Below are 23585 nucleotides of genomic sequence, written 5' to 3' on the forward strand. Positions count from 1 at the left end.
ATTTGACCAGCACTATATATCAAATGGACCTAACAAACAGAAATTTTAACCTAACAGCAGAAGAATATACATTTTATTCAAGCACACAAGGAATATGTTAGATGACATGTTCGGATGACATGTTAGGTCACAAAACAAGTCTTAACAATTTAGAAAAGATACTGATGTGGTAAACCCTATATCAGTGCCCCCCAAAATAGAATTATCTTATGCTCTAGAAATTCCACTTCTGGCTATATAAAATCTGAACCAGACCAATAATGATTAAGGAAATTGTAGTAGTAATCGAACCTTCTCTAAGAAATAAAAAGCCCAGGACCAGATGATTTCAGTGGTGAATTCTACCAAATACTTAAAGAATTAATGCCAATTATTCCCAAAATCTGCCAAAAAATTGAAGAGAACACTTTCAAACTCATTTTGCAAAGTCAACGTTATTCTCATACCAAAGCCCAGAGAGGGACACTACAATAAAAGGAAACTACAGGCCAATATCATTGATGAATATAGATGCAAATATTCTCAACAAAGTACTACCAAACTGAATTCAACAGTGCAGTTCAAGCATCATACACCCATATCAAGTGGGATTCATCCTTGAGATGCAAGGAGAGTTCAACAAATATAAATCAATAAATGTGATCTACTACCTTAATAGAATAAAAGGTTAAAATCACATGATCATTTCAAAAGGTGCTGAGAAAGCATCTCATGATGAATGCAAAGTGGTATTTCATTGTGGTTTTGATTTGCATCTTTTCTTGCTTATTGGCCATTTGTTTACATTCTTCTAAGAAATGTCTATTCAAGTCCTTTACCCATTTTTGAATCAGGCTATTGTTTTTGTTGTTGAATTTTAGATGTTCTCTATAAGTCCCAGATATTAATGTCTTATGGGATATATAATTTGTAGTTTCTTTCTCCCATTCTGTGTGTTGCATTTTTACTTTGTTGATGGTGTTTTTTTGAGGCACAGATTTTTAAATTTTCATGAAGTCCAATTTGTTTATTTTTTCTTTTTTTTGCTTTTGGTTTCATATTTAAGAAATCACTGCCAAATCCAATGTTGTGAAGCATTGGACCTTTCCGTCCCCCCCCCCTTAGTCTGTTTAGCTAGAGGTTTGTCAATTTTGTTGATCTTTTCGAAGAACCAACTTTTGGGTTCATTGATGTTCTTCATTGTTTTTCTCTTCTCTATTTCATTTATCTCTGTTTTGCTCTATTATTTCCTTCCTTCTGCTAGCTGTGTGTTTAGTTTCTTTTTCTGTTTCCTTGAGTTGTAAAGTTAGATTATGGATTCGATATATTATTTTTTAGTGTAAGTGTTTAAAGCTATAATTTGCCCCTTAAGCAATGCTTTCACTGAGCCATATAAGTTTTGGTATGTTTTGTTTTCATTTTCATTCATCTCTATGTATTTTCTAACATTCTTTGTGATTTCTTCTTTGATCCCTTGTTTAAAAAGGTGTTGTTAAATTTCTATAAATCTATGAATTTTCTAGTTTTATTTTTGTAATTCATTTTTAACTTCACACTGTGGTTGAATAGTATTGAGTATGATATCTTTTTAAATACATGGAGACAATTTATGGCCTACCATATGTTCAATCCTGGAAAATGTCCCATGTGCACTTACTACATCAAAAACTAATGATGTACTATATGTTGGCTAACTGAACATAATAAAAAATAAATAAAATAAAAAAGGAAAGAATATATATGCTGTTGTTGTTGGGTAGAGTGTTCTGTATGTTTGCTAAATCTAGTTGGTTGGTTGTGTTTTCAAGTCCTCAATTTACTTACTTATCTTCCATCCACTTTTCTATCAGTCACTAAGAGTGGGTATTGAGGTATTGAACTATTATTGTAGAACTATTTCTCCCTTCAATTCTATCAATTTTTTGCACCATATATTTTATGATATGTTATTAGATGCATAGATATTTATAATTGTACTTTTTTTTGCTGCATTGAAACTTATACCAGTATATCATGTCCTTCCTTGTATTTTTTTAAGTCTATTTAGTCTGATATTAGTATACCTAGCCTGCCCTTTTGGTTACTATTTGCATGGGATATCTTTTTCCATTCTTTTACTTTCAATGTATTTGTATCCTTGGATCTAAAGTGAGTACCTTGTAGACAGCACATAGTTGGATCACTTGTATTTTTTTTTTTTTAGAGGGACAGTGCGAGTTGGGGGAGGGGACAGGGTGAGGGAAAGAGAATCTCAAGCAGGCTCCATGCCCAGTGTGAAGCCCAGTGCGGGGCTCAATCCCACGACCCTGAGCTCATGACCTGAGCTGAAATCAAGAGCCAGACACTTAACAGACTGAGCCACCCAGATGTTCCTGGATCATGTGTATTTAATAATTCTGCCAATCTTTGTCTTTTGATTGGAGACTTTAATCATATACATTTGAAGTAATTCCTAATAAGAAGGGACTGACTTCTTTCCTTTTCCTGTTTTCTATATGCCCTATTGCTGTTTCGTCCCTCATTTCTTGCATTACAGTCTTCTTTTGCATTTAGTTGATTTTTTTACAGTGAAATGTTTAAATTCCTTTCTCATATCCTTTTGTCCATGTTCTATACACATTTATGTTGGTTACCATGGTGATTATATTTAACATCTTAAATGTGTAACACTCTAATTTGTATTTATACCAGCATAACTTGAATAACACAAAAACTGCTCCTTTATAGCTCTGTCCCTACCCCTTTTGTTTGTTGATGTCACAAAATTATATCTTTATACATTGTATGGACAAAAACATGAACTAATAATTCTTTCAAATGAATTAGTTTCTTCAATTATGTAGAGAATAAAATGTGGAGTAAAAAAACCCAAAGTTATAATAATATGTGTATTATTTTCTTAAATCATTTAGAAAAAATCAAGTTACAAACTTTTGTTACAATAATATTTGCTCTTACTAATAATAATTGCCCATATATTTTCCTTAATTGAGATCTTTATTTCTTCATAGTGCTTTGAGTTATACACTACTGTCCTTTTATTTCACCCTGCAGGACTCTCTTTAGCATAACTTGTAGGGCAGATCTAGTATTAATGAACTCTCTTAAATTTTGCACTTAGCAAAAACTTAGCACTTTTAATATTTTGGCCTACTGCTTTCTTCTTCTTCTTCTTCTTTTAAGATTTTATTTATTTGAGGGGGAGAGAGAGAGCATGAGTTGAGGGGGGAGGGGGAGAGGGGAGAGGGAGAAGCAGACTCCCCACTGAACAGGGAGCCCAATGCAGGGGCTTAATCCCAGGACCCTGGGATCATGACCTGACCTGAAGGCAGACGCTTAACTGACTGAGCCACCCAGGCACTCCTGGCCCACTACTTCTGACCTACAAGGTTTGTAATGAGAAATCTGCTTATGATCTTATTGAGGATCCCATGTCTCTTCTTTAAGATTCTCTCTTTGTCTTTGGTTTTGGAAAGTTTGATTTTAATGCATCTTGGTGTGGGTCTCTGAGTTCATCTTGTTTGGAGTTCATTGGACTTCTCGATTGTTCGTATGCATGTCTTTCATTGAATTTGGGAAGTTTTAGTCATCATTTCTTCAACTATTCTCTCTGTTCTTTTGTGACTCTATTTTTTTTTTGAGACCCTAACAATGCATGTTCATCCACTTGATAGTGTCCCATAGGTTTCACAGACTCCATCCACTTTTCTTTAATCTTTTTTCTTTCTGTTTCATGGGCTCAGTAATTTCCATTATACTATCTTTTTGTTTCCTGATTCTTTCTTCTGCCTACTCAAAATTGCCTTTGAATCCCTCCAGTGAATTTTTCACTTCAGTTATTATATTTAATAGTTCTAGAATTTCTTTTAGTTTCTCTTTATATTTTCTACCTCTTTACTGATAATTTCCATTATGTTTATACATTGTTTTCTTGACTTTCTCCATGTCTTCCTTTAGTTCTTTGACCATCTTTAAGAAAGTAGTTTTAAATTCTTTGTGTAACAGATCTATCATCAGGTCTTACTCAGGGACAGTATCTATTGACTTATTTTCCTCTTTGGGGTCTACTTTCCTGTTTGTGAAAGAAGCAGCAATAAGCAATCAGAATACAGGTGCCCAATATTTGGAGGACAGGATTCCTTTAGCCCAGCCAGTTCCCCCAGGAACATGTGCACAGATGCTACAATAGTGCTAGGAATAGAGGATGGTAGGTGCTAGTGTGCTAAAAGCTGGAATTGATTAAAATTAACCACAATTTACAGTTCAAATCTTCCCTTGGAATTTCCAAGCTTTCAATAGACTCCAGGGTTCCAAAATCAGAATCAGTCAGATTCTGCCAGTATAATTGTTGTCTAGGTGGGGAGATAAATTGGAGCTTCCTACTCCGCCACCTTCCCAGAATCTGCTGAATCTGTGTTTTTTTTATATTGTTATGAGTTAACTTCTAATTATTCATTTTAAATTTTTTTATTTAAGAAATTTTTTTTCTCTGTTCAGTTAGCCAACATATAGTACATCATTAGTTTTTGATGTAGTTGTGTATCATTAGTTGTGTATAACACTGAGTGCTCACTGCAACACGTGCCCTTCTCGGTACCCATCACCCAGTTACCCCATCCTCCCACCCCCCTCCCTTCTGTAACCCTCAGTTTGTTTCCCAGAGTTCAGAGTATCTCATGGTTTTTCTCCTCTCTGATTTCTTCCTGTTCAGTTTCCCCGCCCCCCTTCCCCTGTGGTCCTCTGCACTATTCCTTATGTTCCACATATGAATGAAACCATATGATAATTGTCTTTCTCTACTTGACTTATTTCACCTAGCATAATCCCCTCCAGTTCTGTCCATGTCAATGCAAATGGTAAGTATTCATCCTTTCTGATGGCTAAGTAATATTCCATTGTATTTGTGAGCCACATCTTCTTTATCCATTCAGCCATTGAAGGACATCTCAGCTCCTTCCACAGTTTGGCTATTGTGGACATTGCTGCAATGAACATCCGGGTGCGTGTGCCCCTTCTTTTCACTACATCTGTATCTTTGGGATAAATACCTAGTAGTGCAATTGCTGGGTCATAGGGTAGCTTTATTTTTAACTTCTTGAGGAACCTCCATATTGTTTTCCAGAGTGGTTGTACCAGCTTGCATTCCCACCAGCAGTGTAAGAGGGTTCTCCTTTCTCCACATCCTCGCCAACACTTGTTTCCTGTCTTGTTAATTTTTGACATTCTAACTGGTGTAAGGTGGTATCTCATTGTGAGCTTTTCCCTTAAGGTCAGGAACATGACAGGGATGCCCACTCTCACCATTATTGTTCAACATAGTACTAGAAGTCCTAGCCTCAGCAATCAGACAACAAAAAGAAATAAAAGGCATTAAAATTGGCAAAGAAGAAGTCAAAATCTCTCTCTTCACAGATGATATGATACTTTATGTGGAAAACCCAAAATACTCCACTCCCAAATTACTAGAACTCATACAGCAATTCAGCAACATGGCAGGATACAAAATCAGTGCACAGAAATTAGTTGAATTTCTATCACTAACAATGTAACTGAAGAAAGAGAAATTAAGGAATCAATTCCATTTACAATAGCATCAAAAACCATAAGATACCTAGGAACAAACCTAACCAAAGAGGTAAAGGATCTGTAATCTAGAAACTACAAAATACTTATGAAGGAAATGGAGGAAGACACAAAGAGATGGGAAAATATTCCATGCTCATGGACTGGAAGAATAAACATTGTGAAAATGTCTATGCTGCCCAGAGCAATCTACACTTTCAATACAATCCCTATCAAAATACCACTGACAGGGGGCACCTGGGTGGCTCAGTTGGTTAAGCAACTGCCTTCGGCTCAGGTCATGATCCTGGAGTCCCGGGACCGAGTCCTGCATCCGGCTCCCTGCTCAGCAGGGAGTCTGATCTCCCTCTGACCCTCCTCCATCTCATGCTCTCTGTCTCTCATTCTCTCTTTCTCAAATAAATAAATAAAATCTTAAAAACAAACAAAACAAAATACCACTGACATTTTTCACAGAACTGGAACAAACAATCTAAAATTTGTATGGAACCAGAAAAGTCCCCTAATTGCCAGGGGAATGTTGAAAAGGAAAACCAAAGCTGGGGGCATCACAATGCCTGCCTTCAAGCTATATTACAAAGTTGTGATCATCAGAACAGCATGGTATTGGCACAAAAACAGACACATAGACCAATGGAACAGAATAGAGACTCCAGAAATGGACTCTCAACTCTATGGTCAACTAATCTTTGAAAAAGCAGGAAAGAATATCCAATGGAAAAAAGACAGTCTCTTCAATAAATGGTGCTGGGAAAACTGGACAGCCACATGTGGAAGAATGAAACTGGACCATTCACTTACACCATACACAAAGATAAACTCAAAATGGGTGAAAGACCTCAATGTGAGACAGGAATCCATCAAAATCCTAGAGGAGAACATAGGCAGCAACCTCTTCGACATTGGCCACGGCAACAGACAAAACATGTCTCCAAACGCAAGGGAAACAAAAGCAAAAATGAACATTTGGGACTTCATCAAGATAAAAAAGTTTCTGCACAGCAAAGGAAACAGTCAACAAAACTGAGAGGCAACCTACGGAATGGGGGAAGATATTTGCAAATGACATTTCTGATAAAGGGCTGGTATCCAAGATCTAGAAAGAACTTCTCAAACTCAACACCCAGAAAACAATAATCAAGTCAAAAAATGGGCAGAAGACATGAACAGACACTTCTCCAAAGAAGACATACAATGACTAAGAGATACATGAAAAAGTGTTCAACATCACTAGCCATCAGGGAAATAAAAATTATTTAGTTAACTAATAACCTTTCATTGTTTAAAGTGGCCTTCTCACTGCCTCAAAATATTTGTTGTTCAAAATATTGCAAGATGGGTGATTTAGGCAAGATGGTGGAGGAGTAGGAGACTTGGATTTCATCTGGTCTCAAGAATTCAGCTGAATAGAGATCAAACCATTCTGAACACCTACGAATTCAACAGGAGATCGAAGAAAAGAATAGCAACAACTCTGAACAGAAAAGCAACCACTTACTGGAAGGTAGGACTTGCGGAGAAGTGAATCCGAGGCAATATTTGGGAGGATAGATGGCGGGGGAGGGGGCCTCCGTTGGCCGCTACTAGCAAGTGATAGAGCAGCAGAGCACAAAATTGGAACTTTTAGAAGTCGGCTCCACTGAGGGACATCGCTCCAGTGGCTAAGCTGGGGGTGGAACCCTCATGGGACAATGTGGTCCTGAGGGACCCTCGGGGTCACAGAAAGACTGGGGGTACCTGAGTGTGGCAGAGCTCCCAGGTATCGGAGCGGGGAAGCCGGCTGCAGAGATGGAGCCGAGGCACGGGCTCTCAGCTCGGGGTTGCCATAAACTGTGATCGATGACAGTCAGGCCACTGCTCCTCCAGCAGGGACCCAACAAGTGGCAGATCCAGGGAGATTCCCCTTCCTCCCCTGGGAGGAGCAGCGCGGGAGCGCACTGCAGAGATCTGCTGGGTTTGGAGACTCCACACGGGGTCGGGTGCCAGAGATAGAAACGCTCGGTCACAGGCCGGGTGAACACGGAGTGTGGCCGGAGACCAGGGAGATGGGAGTGATTGATTGCTTTTCTCTGGGGGCGCACTGAGGAGTGGGGCCCCGAGTTCTCAGCTCCTCCGGGTGGAGATTGGGAGGCCACCATTTTCACTCTGGTCCTCCAAAGCTGTCCCGAGAGCTTGCAGGGAACAAAAGCTCCCGAGAGCAAACCCGAGCAGCTTGCTTAGCCCGGACCGACAAGGGCGGGGCAATACCGCCTCCAGCAAAGACATTTGGGAACCACGGCAACAGACCCCTCCCCCAGAAGATCAGCCAGCCAAGACCAAGACCAAGTTTACCGATCAAGGAGAACGGGAGAACTCCAGTGCTAGGGGAATACTGCACATAGAATTCATGGCTTTTTTACCATGATTCATTAGTTTTTCAAAGTTAATTTTTTTAACTGATTTTTTTTTATTTTTCTTTTTCCTTTTTTCAACCAACATCTTATCAATCCCTTTTTGAAAAAAAAATTTTATTTTTCATTTTTAGAGTCATATTCTATCCCTTCATAGTAGATACCCTTATTTTTGGCATATATATATAAGTTGTTCTCTCTTTAAAATTTTGAGATACAGTTTCTTCTAACAGATCAAAATATACCCTAAATTCCTAGTGTATGGCTTTGTTCTAGTCTCCTGCCTGATCACATTCACTCCCTTTTTTTCTCTTTTTTTAAAAATCTTCTTCTTTCTTTTTTCAAACAACTACTTATCAATTCCTTTTATAAAATCTTTTATAATTTTCATCTTTACAGTCATCTTCCATCCCTTCATTGTTTCAACCCTTATTTTGTACAGATATAAGTCTTTCTTTCTTTAAAATTTTAGGAGGCAGGCACCTGGGTGGCTCAGTTGGTTAAGCGACTGCCTTCAGGTCAGGTCATGATCCTGGAGTCTCGGAATTGAGTCCTGCATCAGGTTCCCTGCTCGGCAGGGAGTCTGCTTCTCCCTCTGACCCTCTTCCCTCTTGTGCTCTCTATCTCTCATTCTCTCTCTCTCAAATAAATAAATAAAATCTTTAAAAAAAATAAAAATAAAAACAAAATTTTAGGAGGCACTTTCTTCTAACAGACCAAAATACACCCAAAATCTAGTGTGTGGCACTGATCTATGCACTAGCCTGATCATATTTGATCATATTCTGTCTTTTTTTGTTTTGTTTTGTTCTGTTATTGTTTGTTTTTATCTTTATCTTTTTTCTCTCTTTCTTTTATCTTTCTTTCCCTTTCTTTTCCCCTGGTTCCAGGTCTTTTCTGATTTGTTTAGAGTATATTTGCTGGGGACGTGGTTAACCTGTTAGCATTTTGTTCTCTCATTCATTTATTCTCCTCTGGACAACATGAAGAGACGAAAAAAATCACCTCAGCAAAAAGAACAAGAGGTAGTACCGTCTGCCAGGGACCTACTCAATAGGGACGTTAGTACGATGTTGGACCTAGAGTTCAGAATCATGATTTTAAAGATACTAGCTGGGATAGAAAAAAGCAGAGAAGTTATTAGAGACACCCTTCCTGGAGAAATAAAAGAACTAAAATCTAACAAAATTGAAATCAAAAAGGCTATTAATGAGGTGCACTCAAAAATGGGGGCACTAACTGCTAGGATAAATGAGGCAGAAGAGAGAATCAGTGATGTAGAAGACCAAATGATGGAAAATAAAGAGGCTGAGAAAAAGAGAGAGAAACAACTACTGGATCACGAGGGCAGAATTCGAGAGATAAGCGATACCATAAGACGAAACTTTAGAATAATTGGGATCCCAGAAGAAGAAGAAAGAGAGAGAGGGACAGAAGGTATATTGGAGCAAATTATAGCAGAGAACTTCCCTAATGTGGGGAAGGAAACAGGCATCAAAATCCAGGAGGCACAGAGAACCCCTCTCAAAATCAATAAAAATAGGTCAACACCCCGACATCTAATAGTAAAACTTAAGAGTCTCAGAGACAAACAGAAAATCTTGAAAGCAGCTCGGGAGAAGAGATATGTAAACTATAATGGTAGAAACATTAGATTGGCAACAGACCTATCCACAGAGACCTGGCAGGCCAGAAAGGACTGGCATGATATCTTCAGAGCACTGAATGAGGAAAATATGCAGCCAAGAATACTATAGCCAGCTAGGCTCTCATTGAAAATTGAAGGAGAGATAAAAAGCTTCCAGGACAAACAAAAAGTAAAGGAATTTGCAAACACAAAACTGGCCCTCCAAGAAATATTGAAAGGCATCCTCTGAGCAAAGAGAGAGCCTAAAAGTAACATAGACCAGAAAGGAATACAGACAATATACAGTAACAGTCACATTACAGGCAATACAATGGCACTAAATACATACCTTTCAATAGTTACCCTGAATGTAATGGGCTCAATGCCCCAATCAAAAGACACAGGCTATCAGATTAGATTAAAAACAAGACCCATCAATATGCTGTCTGCAAGAGACTCATTTTAGACCCAAACACACCCCCAGATTGAAAGTGAGGGGATGGAAAACCATTTACCATGCTAATGGACACCAAAAGGAAGCTGGGGCGGCAATCCTTATATCAGACAAATTAGACTTTAAAACAAAGACTGTAATAAGAGATGAGGAAGGACACTATATCCTACTTAAAGGGTCTATCCAACAAGAAGATCTAACAATTGTAAATATCTATGCCCCGAACATGGGAGCAGCCAATTACATAAGCCAATTAATAACAAAAGCAAAGAAACACATGGACAACAATACAATAATAGTGGGGGACTTCAACACCCCCCTGACTGAAATGGACAGGTCATCTAAGCAAAAGATCAACAAGGAAATAAAGATTTTAAATGACACACTGGACCAAATGTACTTCACAGACGTATTCAGAACATCCCATCCCAAAGCAATGGAATACACATTCTTCTCTAGTGCCCATGGAACATTCTCCAGAATTGATCACATCCTAGGTCACAAATCAGGTCTCAACCGGTACCAAAAGATTGGGATTATTCCCTGCATATTTTCAGACCACAGTGCTTTGAAACTGGAACTCAATCACAAGAGGAAAGTCGGAAAGAACACACATACATGGAGGATAAAGAGCATCCTACTAAAGAATGAATGGGTCAACCAGGAAATTAGAGAATTTTAAAAAATTCATGGAAACCAATGAAAATGAAAACACAACTGTTCAAAATCTTTGGGATACAGCAAAGGCAGTCCTGAGAGGAAAGTATATAGCAATACAAGCCTTTCTCAAGAAACAAGAAAGGTCTCAAATACACAACCTAACCCTACACCTAAAGGAGCTAGAGAGAAAACAGCAAAGAAAGCCTAAACCCAGCAGAAGAGAAATAATAAAGATCAGAGCAGAAATCAATGAATAGAAACCAAAAGAACAGTAGAACAGATCAACGAAACTAGGAGCTGGTTCTTTGAAAGAATTAACAAGATTGATAAACCCCTGGCCAGACTTATCGAAAAGAAACGAGAAATGACCCAAATCAACAAAATCATGAATGAAAGAGGAGAGATCACAACCAACACCAAAGAAATACAAACAATTATGAGAACATATTATGAGCAACTCTATGCCAGCAAATTAGATAACCTGGAAGAAATGGATACATTCCTAGAGATGTATCACCTACCAAAATTGAACCAGGAAGAAATAGAAAACCTGAACAGACCTATAACCCCTAAGGAAATTGAAGTAGTCATCAAAAATCTCCCAAGAAACAAAAGCCCAGGGCCAGATGGCTTCCCAGGGGAAGTCTACCAAACATTTAAAGAAGAATTGATACCTATTCTCCTGAAGCTGTTCCAAAAAATAGAAATGGAAGGAAAACTTCCAAACTCATTTTAGGAGGCCACCATTACCTTGATCCCCAAACCAGACAAAGACCCCATCAAAAAGGAGAATTAGAAACCAATATCCTTGATGAACACGGATGCAAAAATTCTCACCAATATGCTAGCCAATAGGATCCAACAGTACATTAAAGGATTATTCACCATGACCAAGTGGGATTTATCCCTAGGTTGCAAGGTTGGTTCAACATCCGCAAATCAATCAACATGATACAATACATTACCAAAAGAAAGAACAAGAATCATGATCCTCTCAATAGATGCAGAAAAAGCATTTGACAAAGTACAGCATCCTTTCTTGGTCAAAACTCTTCAGAGTGTAGGGATAGAGGGTACATACCTCAATATCATAAAAGCCACCTATGAAAAACCTACAGCGAATATCATTCTCAATGGGGAAAAGCTGAGTGCTTTTCCCCTAAGGTCAGGAACATGGCAGGGATGTCCACTATCACCACTGCTATTCAACATAGTATTAGAAGTCCTAGCCACAGCAATCAGACAACCAAAAGAAATCAAAGGCATCCAAATCGGCAAAGAGGAAGTCAAACTCTCACTCTTTGCAGATGATATGATACTGTATGTGGAAAACCCAAACGACTCCACCCCAAAACTGCTAGAACTCATACAGGAACTCAGGAAAGTAGCAGGATATAAAATCAATGCACAGAAATCAGTGGCATTCCTATACACCAACAACAAGACAGAAGAGAGAGAAATTAAGGAGTCAATCCCATTTACAAATGCACCCAAAACCATAATATACCTAGGAATAAATCTAACCAAAGAGGCAAAGCATCTGTACTCAGAAAACTATAAAATACTCATGAAAGAAATTGAAGAAGACACAAAGAAATGGAAAAACGTTCCATGCTCATGGATTGGAAGAACCAACATTGTGAAGATGTCCATGCTACCTAGAGCAATCTACACATTCAATGCAATCCCCATCAAAATACCATCCACTTTTTTCAAAGAAATGGAACAAATAATCCTAAAATTTGTATAGAACCAGAAGAGACCCCAAATAGCCAGAGGAATATTGAAAAAGAAAAGCAAAGCGGGCAGCATCACAATTCCGGACTTCCAGCTCTACTACAAAGCTGTAATCATCAAGACATTATGGTACTTGCACAAAACAGACACATAGATCAATGGAACAGAATAGAGAGCCCAGAAATGGACCCTCAACTCTATGGTCAACTCATCTTTGACAAAGCAGGAAAGAATGTCCAATGGAAAAAAGGCAGTCTCCTCCACAAATGGTGTTGGGAAAATTGGACAGCCACATGCAGAAGAATGAGCCTGGACCATTTCCTTACACCACACACAAAAATAGACTCCAAATGGTTGAAAGACCTAAACGTGAGACAGGAGTCCATCAAAATCCTAAAGGAGAACACAGGCAGCAACCTCTTCCACCTCAGCGGCTGCAACTTTTTCCTAGAAACATCACCAAAGGCAAGGGAAGCAAGGGCAAAAATGAACTATTGGGATTTCATCAAGATAAAAAGCTTTTGCACAGCAAAAGAAACAGTCCACAAAATCAAAAGACAGCCGACAGAATGGGAGAAGATATTTGCAAATGACATATCAGATAAAGGGCTAGTATCAAAAATCTATAAAGAACTTATCAAACTCAACACCCAAAGAACAAATAATCCAATCAAGAAATAGGCAGAAGACATGAACTGACATTTTTCCAAAGAAGACATCCAAATGGCCAAGAGACACATGAAAAAGTGCTCAACATCGCTCGGCATCAGGGAAATCCAAACCAAAACCTCCATGAAATACCACCTCACACCAGTCAGAATGGCTAAAATTAACAAGTCAGGAATCGACAGATGTTGGTGGGGATGCGGAGAAAGGGGAACCCTCCTACACAGTTGGTGGGCATGCAAGTTGGTGCAACCACTCTGTAAAACAGTATGGAGGTTCCTCAAACAGTTGAAAATAGAGCTACCATACGATCCAGCAATTGCACTACTGGGCATTTACCACAAAGATACAAATGTAAGGATCCGAAGGGGTACGTGCACCCTGATGTTTATAGCAGCAATGTCCACAATAGCCAAACTGTGGAAAGAGTCAAGATGTCCATCGGCAGATGAATGGATAAAGAAGAGGTGGTATATATACACAATGGAATATTATGCGGCCATCAAAAGGAATGAGATCTTGCCATTTTCAATGACGTGGATGGAACTGGAGGGTGTTATGGTGAGTGAAATAAGTCAATCAGAAAAATACATGTATCATATGACTTCACTGATAGGAGGAATTCTTAATCTCAGAAAACAAACTGAGGGTTGCTGGAGTGGTGGGGGGGTGGGAGGGATGGGGTGGCTGGGTGATAGACATTGGGGAGGATATGTGCTATGGTGAGCACTGTGAGTTGTGTAAGACTGTTGAATCACAGATCTGTACTTCTGAAACAAATAATGCAATATATGTTAAGAAAAAAAAGAAGAAGAAGATAGCAGGAGGGGAAGAATGAAGGGGAGCTAGTCGGAGGGGGAGACAAACCATTAGAGATGATGCACTCTGAAAAACAAACTGAGGGTTCTAGAGGGGAGGGGGGTGGGGGGATGGGTTAGCCTGGTGATGGGTATTAAAGAGGGCACATTCTGCGTGGAGCATTGGGTGTTATGCACAAACAATGAATCATGGAACACTACATCTAAAACTAATGATGTAATGTATGGTGATTAACATAACAATAAAAAAATTTAAAAAATATTGCAAGGTGCATTGAGTTCTCTTAACACCTGAGTTAAGAGTGTAGTCTTAGAAATTTGTTTTAAAATTTGTAAAGTATAGAGGTTTTTTAAAATATTCATTGTTGTTATTGATTTTAACTTAAATTTTAGTCAGATATTTTGTCTAAATATTATAAAATTTTTATAATATGTTGTCTTCTTTTACCATCAATATGACTGAAATAAGAGCTAGGATCCCAGTTCTACTCACCTACATTTTAAACAATGGTCATAAAGTTATATTGCATATAAAAGAGCTATGAAGACCCTAGTTATTGCCCAACTATCTACTACCACTACCAAAAAGTAGGATGTCACTGAGTTGAACCTAGATATTATTGTCGAACCTCTCCTTCTAGACAGTCTTTGGTTATGATATCCTAGCATCCCTTGAGACTAAACCAATGAAGACATATAAGAGAAAATAAGGTACCAAATTTCAAAAATATCCACCCAGTTATTAACACTATACATCACACTGGTGATCTAGATCTCTTACTTTTTAGGGTCATCAGAATTTCCTGTAGGCTTACAACGAATAAAGTTTGAGCCAATGGTAAACTAACCTCTTTCTATCTCATTCTGCTTCTTCAGGTGAATATACTTATGTAAATAGGTGCACTGTTATTTTAAGATTATTTTCCATTTATTTAATCAATTGATTTTGGCCATATATAGGGAGATAACATTATGATAGAAAAATCCGTACTTTTGCACACTTGTGTTCCAATACATGATAATGGCTTCCAGATGCAATGATTCTATAATCACTGGAGAAGAAATTCTTTGGAAAAACTCTGTGGGTTCTAACCTTTTTAGAGGCATGGGCTGGAGAACTACAGGTCTTCTATGTTATCCGTATTTAGTATTATGCTCAGTAAGATAGTTGAATTGTGTCCATTTTTATTCTCTTATTTCAGGTAAGGTCAAAAATTGGCTATTGTCCACAGTTTGATGCTTTGCTGGATTACATGACTGCTCGGGAAATTTTGGTCATGTATGCCAGGTTGTGGGGTGTTCCTGAGACCCAGATTACACAATATGTGAATCAACTATTGCAATCACTAAATCTGGAACCCTATGCTGACAAGTTTATTTATACTTACAGGTGAGATATTATACTGGTGCTCTCGTTGCGCTAATATTGATCAGTCTCTTGTGTTTCTGCTCTTTGGAATGGGTGCCTACTGTTTAACCAAAGTTCCACTGACAAACAGAGGCAACAACTATGAAGCAATCTCATGCCCTGCCAGTGTTTAGATGCCAGCAGTAAAGCAGACCTAGACAGTATCATATCTTCCCTTTGCAGAGATGGAACTCAAAATCTTGGTGTTATTAGAATTGTAGCCATTGAATTACAAAAGAGACCATTTTTCTACCTCTATAGTTCTGTGTCTCTCAGATAAAAAAAAAGTAAGATTCTTTGTATTAGCCTGGCCACTATGTTGCTTATGTATCTAGGAATCCCAAGAAATCTCAAGAATAATATAAATTTCACTGATAACATGGCTAAAATTGATTTTGTAAACAAAAGTCACTTTTCTACATTTCAAATGAAAATGATTTGATTTATTGCAGGTGTTTTTGGGTCTGGTGCCTTGGTTGAGCTGCATGTAATCAGCATTTTTAGTACTTCTGCTTGTTCCCTGACTCAGCATTTTGGAAATACGCAAATTGTTTTCTGTAAAAGATGACATGTATTAAATAGATGTTTGATGTATTAAATTACTGTAATGTAATTTAATCTCTGCTTCTTCTTTCTTGACCATGAAGTGGAGGAAACAAACGTAGACTGAGTAATGCCATTGCCCTAATGGGAAAGCCCTCAGTCATCTTCCTGGATGAGCCATCAACTGGCATGGACCCAGGGGCCCGGCGCCTGCTTTGGAACACAGTAACAAGGGCACGTGAAAGTGGCAAAATCATCATCATTACCTCTCACAGGTGTGGTTTATTGGGAGGCTTGATTAAGTGTTGGAAGTGTTTTCATGGCTATGGGAGAGCAGTATTTGGGGCTTGCAATATAGGACAGTAAACAAGCCTAAGTATGAGCTCCTCCGGAATCCTAGTGAAAGAAATGGCCAAGAATTCTCACTGAGAGGAGAGGGCAGAAAATTTATGATCTGTTCCATTTGAGAATTTGGTTCTCAACTACTTTGAACTTGAAAGTATCTCCACTTTCCATGATGTTGATGATGGGCAAATGCGACTTCCATTTTAAAGAGTTACAAAATACTAGAAAGTTGAACTACAGAATATCTTCCAAAGGAGGTCTTTTCAGCCTTACATCATTCTGGTGTCTTGTTTTGCTAGTATGGAGGAATGTGATGCCCTCTGTACCAGGCTGGCCATCATGGTGAAGGGAAAATTCATTTGCCTGGGCAGCCCTCAGCACCTCAAGAACAAGTTTGGCAATGTTTACATCCTGAAGGCTAAGTTCAAGATGGATACAGATGAGAAAGAATTAGAGAATTTTAAAAAATATATTGCAACGGTTTTCCCAGGTAAATTAGATTGGTTAGGCTAACTTCATTAGAGATGTATTAAATCATATTAGTTGTTCTCACCACCCAGATAGCATGTGTCTCCAATAACTATTTCTTGTGAGGTATTGATATTTATTGATCTTCCATAATTGAGATCCTTTTTATTTTTTAAAATTTTTAAAATTATTTTTAGAGAGAGAGAGTGCAAAAGCCAGGGCAGGGAGGGATAGAGAGAGAGAGAGAGAATCTTAAGCAGGCCCTCACGCTGAGTGTGGAGCCCATTGTGGGGCTCGATCTCACAACCTGAGCCAAAATTATGAGTTGGATGCTTAACAAACTGAGCCATCCAGGTGCCCTTGGAGATCCTTTTTAATATTTGTTCTTATAAAATCCTTGTGCCTGGTTGTGTTAAGAAGTTTTCACAGAAAGAAATCCACAAACAAACAGAAATACAGTTGACCCTTGAACGACATGGAATTGAATGACATGGGTCAACTTATACATGGATTTTTTTTTTTTGGTAAGTACAGTACTGTAAATGAATTTTCTCTTCCTTATAATTTTCTTCATACCATTTTCTTTTCTCTAGCTTACTGTATTGTAATAATACAGCATATAATACATATACCATATATAATATATGTTAATCAGCCGTCAGTAAGACTTCTGGTCAACAGTAGGCTATCAGTAGTTAAGTTTGGAGGGAGTTGAAAGTTATATAGTACTCCCTGTATTGCTCAAAGATCAATAGTATTCACCAACCTTTTGTATATTAACTAGTAGGGCAGTTGTAGATTAGGACTATCTGTATGATTTATATATCTAAAGTCATATGTTTGAACATAATTCTCAATTATTTGCACATATAATCTGTATAAGTCTGCTAGGGCTACTATAATAAAATACCACAGACTAGGGGGCTTAAACAACAGATATTTATTTTCTCACAGTTCCTTGGCTAGAAGTCCAATATCAAGGTTTCAGCAGGTCTGGTTTCCCCTGAGGCCTCTCTCTTTGGCTTACTGATGGCTGCCTTCTTGCTGTGTCCTCACACAGCCTTAATTCTGTGTGCACATCCCTGGTGTCTCTTCCTCTTCTTATAAGGACACCAGTTGTAGTGGATTGAGGCCCCATCCTTACAACCTCATTTAACATTAATTACCTCCTTAAAGGCCCTTTGTCCAAACACAATCACATTTGGGATTAGGACTTTAGCATATGAATTTGGGGGGAAACAATTCAGTCCATAATATCATTCATCAAAACTTTAAAGGTTTTTTTTCCTTGCACTAATAATGTAACTCTGGTCTCTTTCTGTCAGAGCCAGGATATGGAATTGAGATTCAAATAAGAATCAGTAAGCTTTTCTCTCCTTTCAAAAGTAGCATGCTTCTACATGCCAAATTCAATAAGCATCTCTCTGCCTATACGGTACAATACCAGAGAAAGCAACTATTTTTTTCTGTCCTTTACTTCTCTTTCCTAAATATAAAGTAGGGACATGTCAAGACTTAATAATTCTGATTTTTACCTTAGTTTCCACCCTGCTATGCTGAGCAAAATATCATAGAAGTCTATTTTGTATCAGGCAGGGGAGTCAGACTTCTAAACAATAGAAAATAGCATGATGGATTATGCAATAAGAATGGAGATCAGAAAGTAGAAAGAAATGGATTGTAGTGTACATGTGGAGAACATATGTGTGGGAAATAGACTTTCTTTAGTGCATAGTCCATTAGGAAGTTCAATATTCACTTATGCATTCATTTGGCAAATATTTGTGAGTACTTGTATCAGAGTTCTAATTGATGTGGTCCCTAAATCACCACAAAGAAAAGCTGTGACTAGAAAAATCTCACTTTGTGCTACCCTAGCAACTTGCTCTACTTGAAGAAGGGACACTAAACACTGACCCAAAAGCTATCCCCAAGGATGTGGACACAAGAACTTTAATGGGAATGTGGGTTTGAGACACTTTTTCACCTGTCAGGTGGTTGTTGCCCCATTCTTCCTCACATTATTTTGAGCAAATAGCTATTCAAATATGACAGAACTGAAAAGGAACCGACATGGAACTCGTATGTAAATATTAGCCTTTAAAAAGATTAAATAAATATTACAAGCAAAGATAGCTAGAATGTCCACTTCTATAATGGGCTTACCAAAGGAATGATAAATATTTAGAATAAATGGTTGCATGAAAAGAAAATACTAAATCACAATAGGAAGGCTAAGAAATTAGATGACTAGACAACAAAAAGATATAGAAAGACAACTGATAGCATTTTTTAAAGTAAACAATTCAGTGGTGTCTGGGTGGTTCAGTCGATTAAGTGTCTGCTTTCATATGGTCATGATCTCAGGGTCCTGGGATGGAGCCACACATCGGGCTCCCTGTTCAGTGGGGAGTCTGCTTCTCCCTCTCCCTCTGCCCCTCCCCCCGCTTTGCACCTCTCTCTCGCTCTCTCTTTTTCAAATAAATAAATAAATAAAATCTTTAAAAAAATAAAGTAAGCCCTTCAAAAAATAATTAAGTACCAGGAACAAATAGACAGTATAGGAACTATAAGGGAAATGGAGATTGGATTGGAGAAAAAGAGGAAAACATTAAACAAAAAGATAAACAATCATTTGAGAGAAAGTAAGAAAGAAGGAAGGGAATGTTAATACAACACAATCATAAAAATAGTCTACAAAGAAAAAATGTCACAGAATGGAATAAATACTAAATACTATCAAGAAAATTTCCTAAAATAAAAGAAAACAAAACCTAACTGAAAAGGCAAATCAGACACCTCCCCAAAAAACTGACCTCAAATCATTAATGCCGATGAATATTCTAATATAACTATTGCACTTTGATAATAAAGCAAGGGTGAAACTTTGGCTTTGCAGACAAAAAGACATATCTAAAGGAAACAAAATCAGATTGAGCACATGCAGATCAACTAAGAAATGGTTGGAGAAGCTTCTGCATAAGAACTAATGGACATTGAATAAATGTAACTGTAGAACTAGGGCTAAATGCAGGGTATTTGTGTGATAAAATATCACATACTTGGTATATATTTTAGACATACATGTATAATACAATTATCAAAAACAGGGAGAGAAGGCAAAGAATATATGGAAAGTTAAATATGATTATTGACTATATATTATGTATTAGCTGTTAATGATAGAACATTGCTTTAAATTGCATGTTGGTAGAGGGAACTAAGAGATTACTAGCACAGAGAATGCTGTTCATAAATGGAACCAAAAGAGTATCTCAAAAAGATGGGATTATGGACATTAGTATAAAGATATTAATATGAAGTTGTTCATTAGAACAAAAATACAAACCTTTGTATATTACAAATATAACAGGAAGTAGAAACAACCACCATACTGGGAGTGTTTGTGCATGCGTGTGTGTGTGTGTGTTCATTTATGTGTGTACATAGATCTATGCATTTCCATTTCCATGTAAATATAGAACAAGATAGGGGAACTGCTACAGAACATATTGGTACTATCAATCAATAAATAAATTAAAAGGCTTAGCTCCAACTAAATGAAAAAGTATTTTTTCAGATTGACTAACAAGCAAATTCCAACTCTCTGCTGTATATAAAAAAACATTACAAATGCAAACTGAATAAGAGAGATTAAAAACAAAAATATGGTCTTCATGATTTTATGCTAGCTCCAATATTCAACTTTTAGCAAAATATTAAAATTTTAGAAAATCTTCTTACTATATGGCGGCCATCAATGCCTGCCTTATATAAGCAAATACTCTCTTCCTGTTTCTCCCTGCAGGTGCCTGTCTCTCCCCACATACCATGTTAGTTGTTTGTCCAGTGTTTGCCTAATCACAGAACTGATGAGTTAAAGAAAAGACATGAATTTGCAATGTATCCACCCTTTTCTTTTTTGAAGTGTGGGAGTGACCCTCTTTCCCACTTTCCACACCTCTGAGGTGAAACCAAAGTTGGTACAACAAATTATAAAAAGAGCAATGGCCCAAAAATTCCATCTTCAGGTATACCTTAGATACTTGCATCTACCTGTCCTATGAGATAAGTAAAATAATATTTGAATCAGTGATAGTCACAATATTCAGACACTAGAAGCACCCCATAATCTATCAGCATGGAAAATAAATTATGAAATAATCATATACCAGATTACTATACAGAAAGGAAAAAAATGAGTGAATTATAACTATATGAAACAACACGAATGAAACATACTATTGAGTGATGTCATCAAGATGATAACATAGGTCATTCCTGACTTCAGTCCCAGTCACAAGAACAACAACTAGCAATTATCCATAGATGAGACACCATTGTGAAAACCCCAGAACATGAGAGTGAGGCTAAAGCAGCCTCCTGGACAACAGAGACTGAGAAGGATCACATTAGAAGGGTAAGAGGAGCAGCTACATACCAACTGCATCACCCTTTTCCCCAGGCTGGCACATTGAGAATGCCCTCCTAAGCCAATGGTTTCTCCAATGGGAAAAAGAGAGCCAAAGGTGAACATCAGGTTCTCCAGTATTGCTGGACACTTTCTGGGAGACCCACTTGGGTCTCACCTTACGGGGATCACTGAGGAGCTTTACCACCGGGGATCACATAGGAACAGAGAAGGTGGGTAGTACTTAAAGCAACCAGCAGTCAGATCATGGCAGATCACATTCCTGCTTGTACTGGCATTGGAGCAGAGATCCCAGTCAGTGGCTCTGCCCATCTGCAGAGCTGAGCTGGTACTATGACTGGCCTGGGAGCCGGAGGGTACTTCTGCCTAATTTGGGTCCCTAGCCAACAAGGTGTGCCAGGTGTGGAGCCCATTCTACAGATGCACTGCCCAGAGAAGCAAATGCAAAGTCCTGACCAACTGCTGAGTATAGCCTACAATCCTACCCAACAAGGAAGTCTGGCCAGAGAAATCAGAAAGCCAAGGAGCCCATCCTACAGCTGCACTTTCATCACTGTCTTGTCAGAGATTCTAGCCAATAGCTCTGCCCAGCTGCACAGCAGAGCCGTTGACCCCATCTGACCAGTGAACTCAGTGGGCAGTCTGCCTTATTTGGGTTCCCTGCCAACAAGTTGTACCAGCCGTGGAGCTTGTTCTATAGCCCTACCTGGAGAGAGAAGCAAATTTGCAGCCACACTCAACTGCTGAGTATAGCCTATGACCCACCTGATCAGGAAGCCTGATCAATGAGTCCAGGAAGCTATGGAATTCATTGTACAGTCAGCTTGGACTGGGAACCAAACCAACAATCCTGTCCTCCTGTTAAGTATAGTCTCTGGCCCCACATAACCAGGAAGCATGCAGAGTGATCTTGGACAGCCTAGGCACCTAGCCTATGGTACTGCTCACCAGCAGATCCTAGACTGTGACCTTGCCCAGTCGCTGAACAAAGCCTATGGAGTCGCCCAGGCAAGAAGCCCAGGCAGTGGACCCCACATAATCATGGAGCATAGCCCATGGCCCCATCTGAACACAGAACCCAGACAGTGACCCTGCCCAACTGTGGAGCACAGTCTCTAGCTCCATGTAACTATGGGAGACAGCTGGAGGCCCCCCTAAGAAGTAGCCCAGCCTGTGACTTTACCCAACAGTGAAACACAGCCAGCAGCTTACTAGATTGTAAAGGCCAGCCAGCAGTCCTGCCCAGGTTTGGGACACAGTCATAGCCCCTGCATAATTTTAGAGCACAACCTAGGCCTTATCTGACTCTTAGCCTTGCCTGTGGCTCCACTAGGACACAGAGACCAGATGGTAGCACCATCCAGTTGGAGAGCACAGCCTGAGGCCTCCCCCAAACAAAAGCAATGGTGCTTAGTCCCTAGCCCTACCCAATTGTGGAGTCCAAACCCCTATTGGCACCACCCTGGTAAGGAACACAGCCTGTACCTCATCTGGCCAGAAGTGATTAAAGAATCCAGATAAGGGCACCACTAGACTGTGGAACACAGCCTGTAGCCCTGCTTGAATGCAGAGTTCAGTTAGTAGGATAATCAAACCATAGAACACATAGCAACCCCTCTTCCCCCCCACCTCAGAGCACAAGCATTGACCCACCCAAACCAAGACCCTGATAACAAGCATTGCCTACGCATGGAAGCTACCACATAAATAGTCCAGTACCTCTAGCTGATGGGTGAAGATCTGTCCCTGCTGAAGTGAACCTATAAAGTCTAGGAGACTCAAATGTGCAGGTACAAAGACAAGGAATCAAGGACCACAGGCTCTGCCTCCACCTTTATTGTGAATGTGATCAATACAACAAGGGAAGAAGAAAAACAAGAAGGAATGTAAAGCTGTAATAATCAGGACAGTGGTCTAGGGAGTTTTGTGTGAATAGAACAAGCTGTGCTCATGATGGGCATGCAGATGGAGAGCATGGAGTGGGTGACCTCCTAAGATAAATGTTTCTCCTAAATTGAGCATTTACTCCCTGGATGAGTGCATTGAGCTGCAACAAGAATCTGTTTTCAGCCCAGATATCTTAAAGGGGCCCAATTTTCCAGACACTCCTTCTTTGCTTTTCAACTAGTCTCATCCAGGGAGGCATGTGTTTATTAAATCTCTAGCCAGGCACTATGAATTCCCACAATCTTCAGGCACAATGTGAAAGTAGTGTGTACAAAGGGCTCAGTGAGTACCTATGCCTGTTTGCTCTTTGCTCCCAGGGCTATTGGGTGGGAGGGTACTTTTGGACCCTGATTCTGACACCAGACCTGTTAAAAGATAAACTGGTGCAAATTACAATTTTCAAGAGTTTATTAACACATATATCAATTCTAATTGGGCAGCACCACACTAACAGTGATGAGGACTCCACAAACAGGAGCTAAGGGAGAGGCTTATATAGAAAAGACATGTGGGTAAGCAAGGGCATAT

At 39.0% G+C, this 23585-nt stretch overlaps 1 protein-coding gene across 1 annotated transcript in view; it reads left to right on the forward strand.

Moving 5' to 3' along the window:
• LOC113932779 (ATP-binding cassette sub-family A member 3-like) overlaps positions 1–23585 on the forward strand; it is a 192146-nt gene that overhangs the window by 166852 nt on the left and 1709 nt on the right. Inside the window, exons 27-29 of the mRNA XM_027612191.2 lie at positions 15117–15304; positions 15970–16140; positions 16510–16700. Of these exons, the coding sequence (XP_027467992.2) occupies positions 15117–15304; positions 15970–16140; positions 16510–16700 (550 nt within the window). The remainder of the gene's footprint in view (positions 1–15116; positions 15305–15969; positions 16141–16509; positions 16701–23585) is intronic.

This window comes from Zalophus californianus, chromosome 10 (genome assembly GCF_009762305.2).
Source record: "Zalophus californianus isolate mZalCal1 chromosome 10, mZalCal1.pri.v2, whole genome shotgun sequence".
Classification (NCBI taxonomy): domain Eukaryota; kingdom Metazoa; phylum Chordata; class Mammalia; order Carnivora; family Otariidae; genus Zalophus; species Zalophus californianus.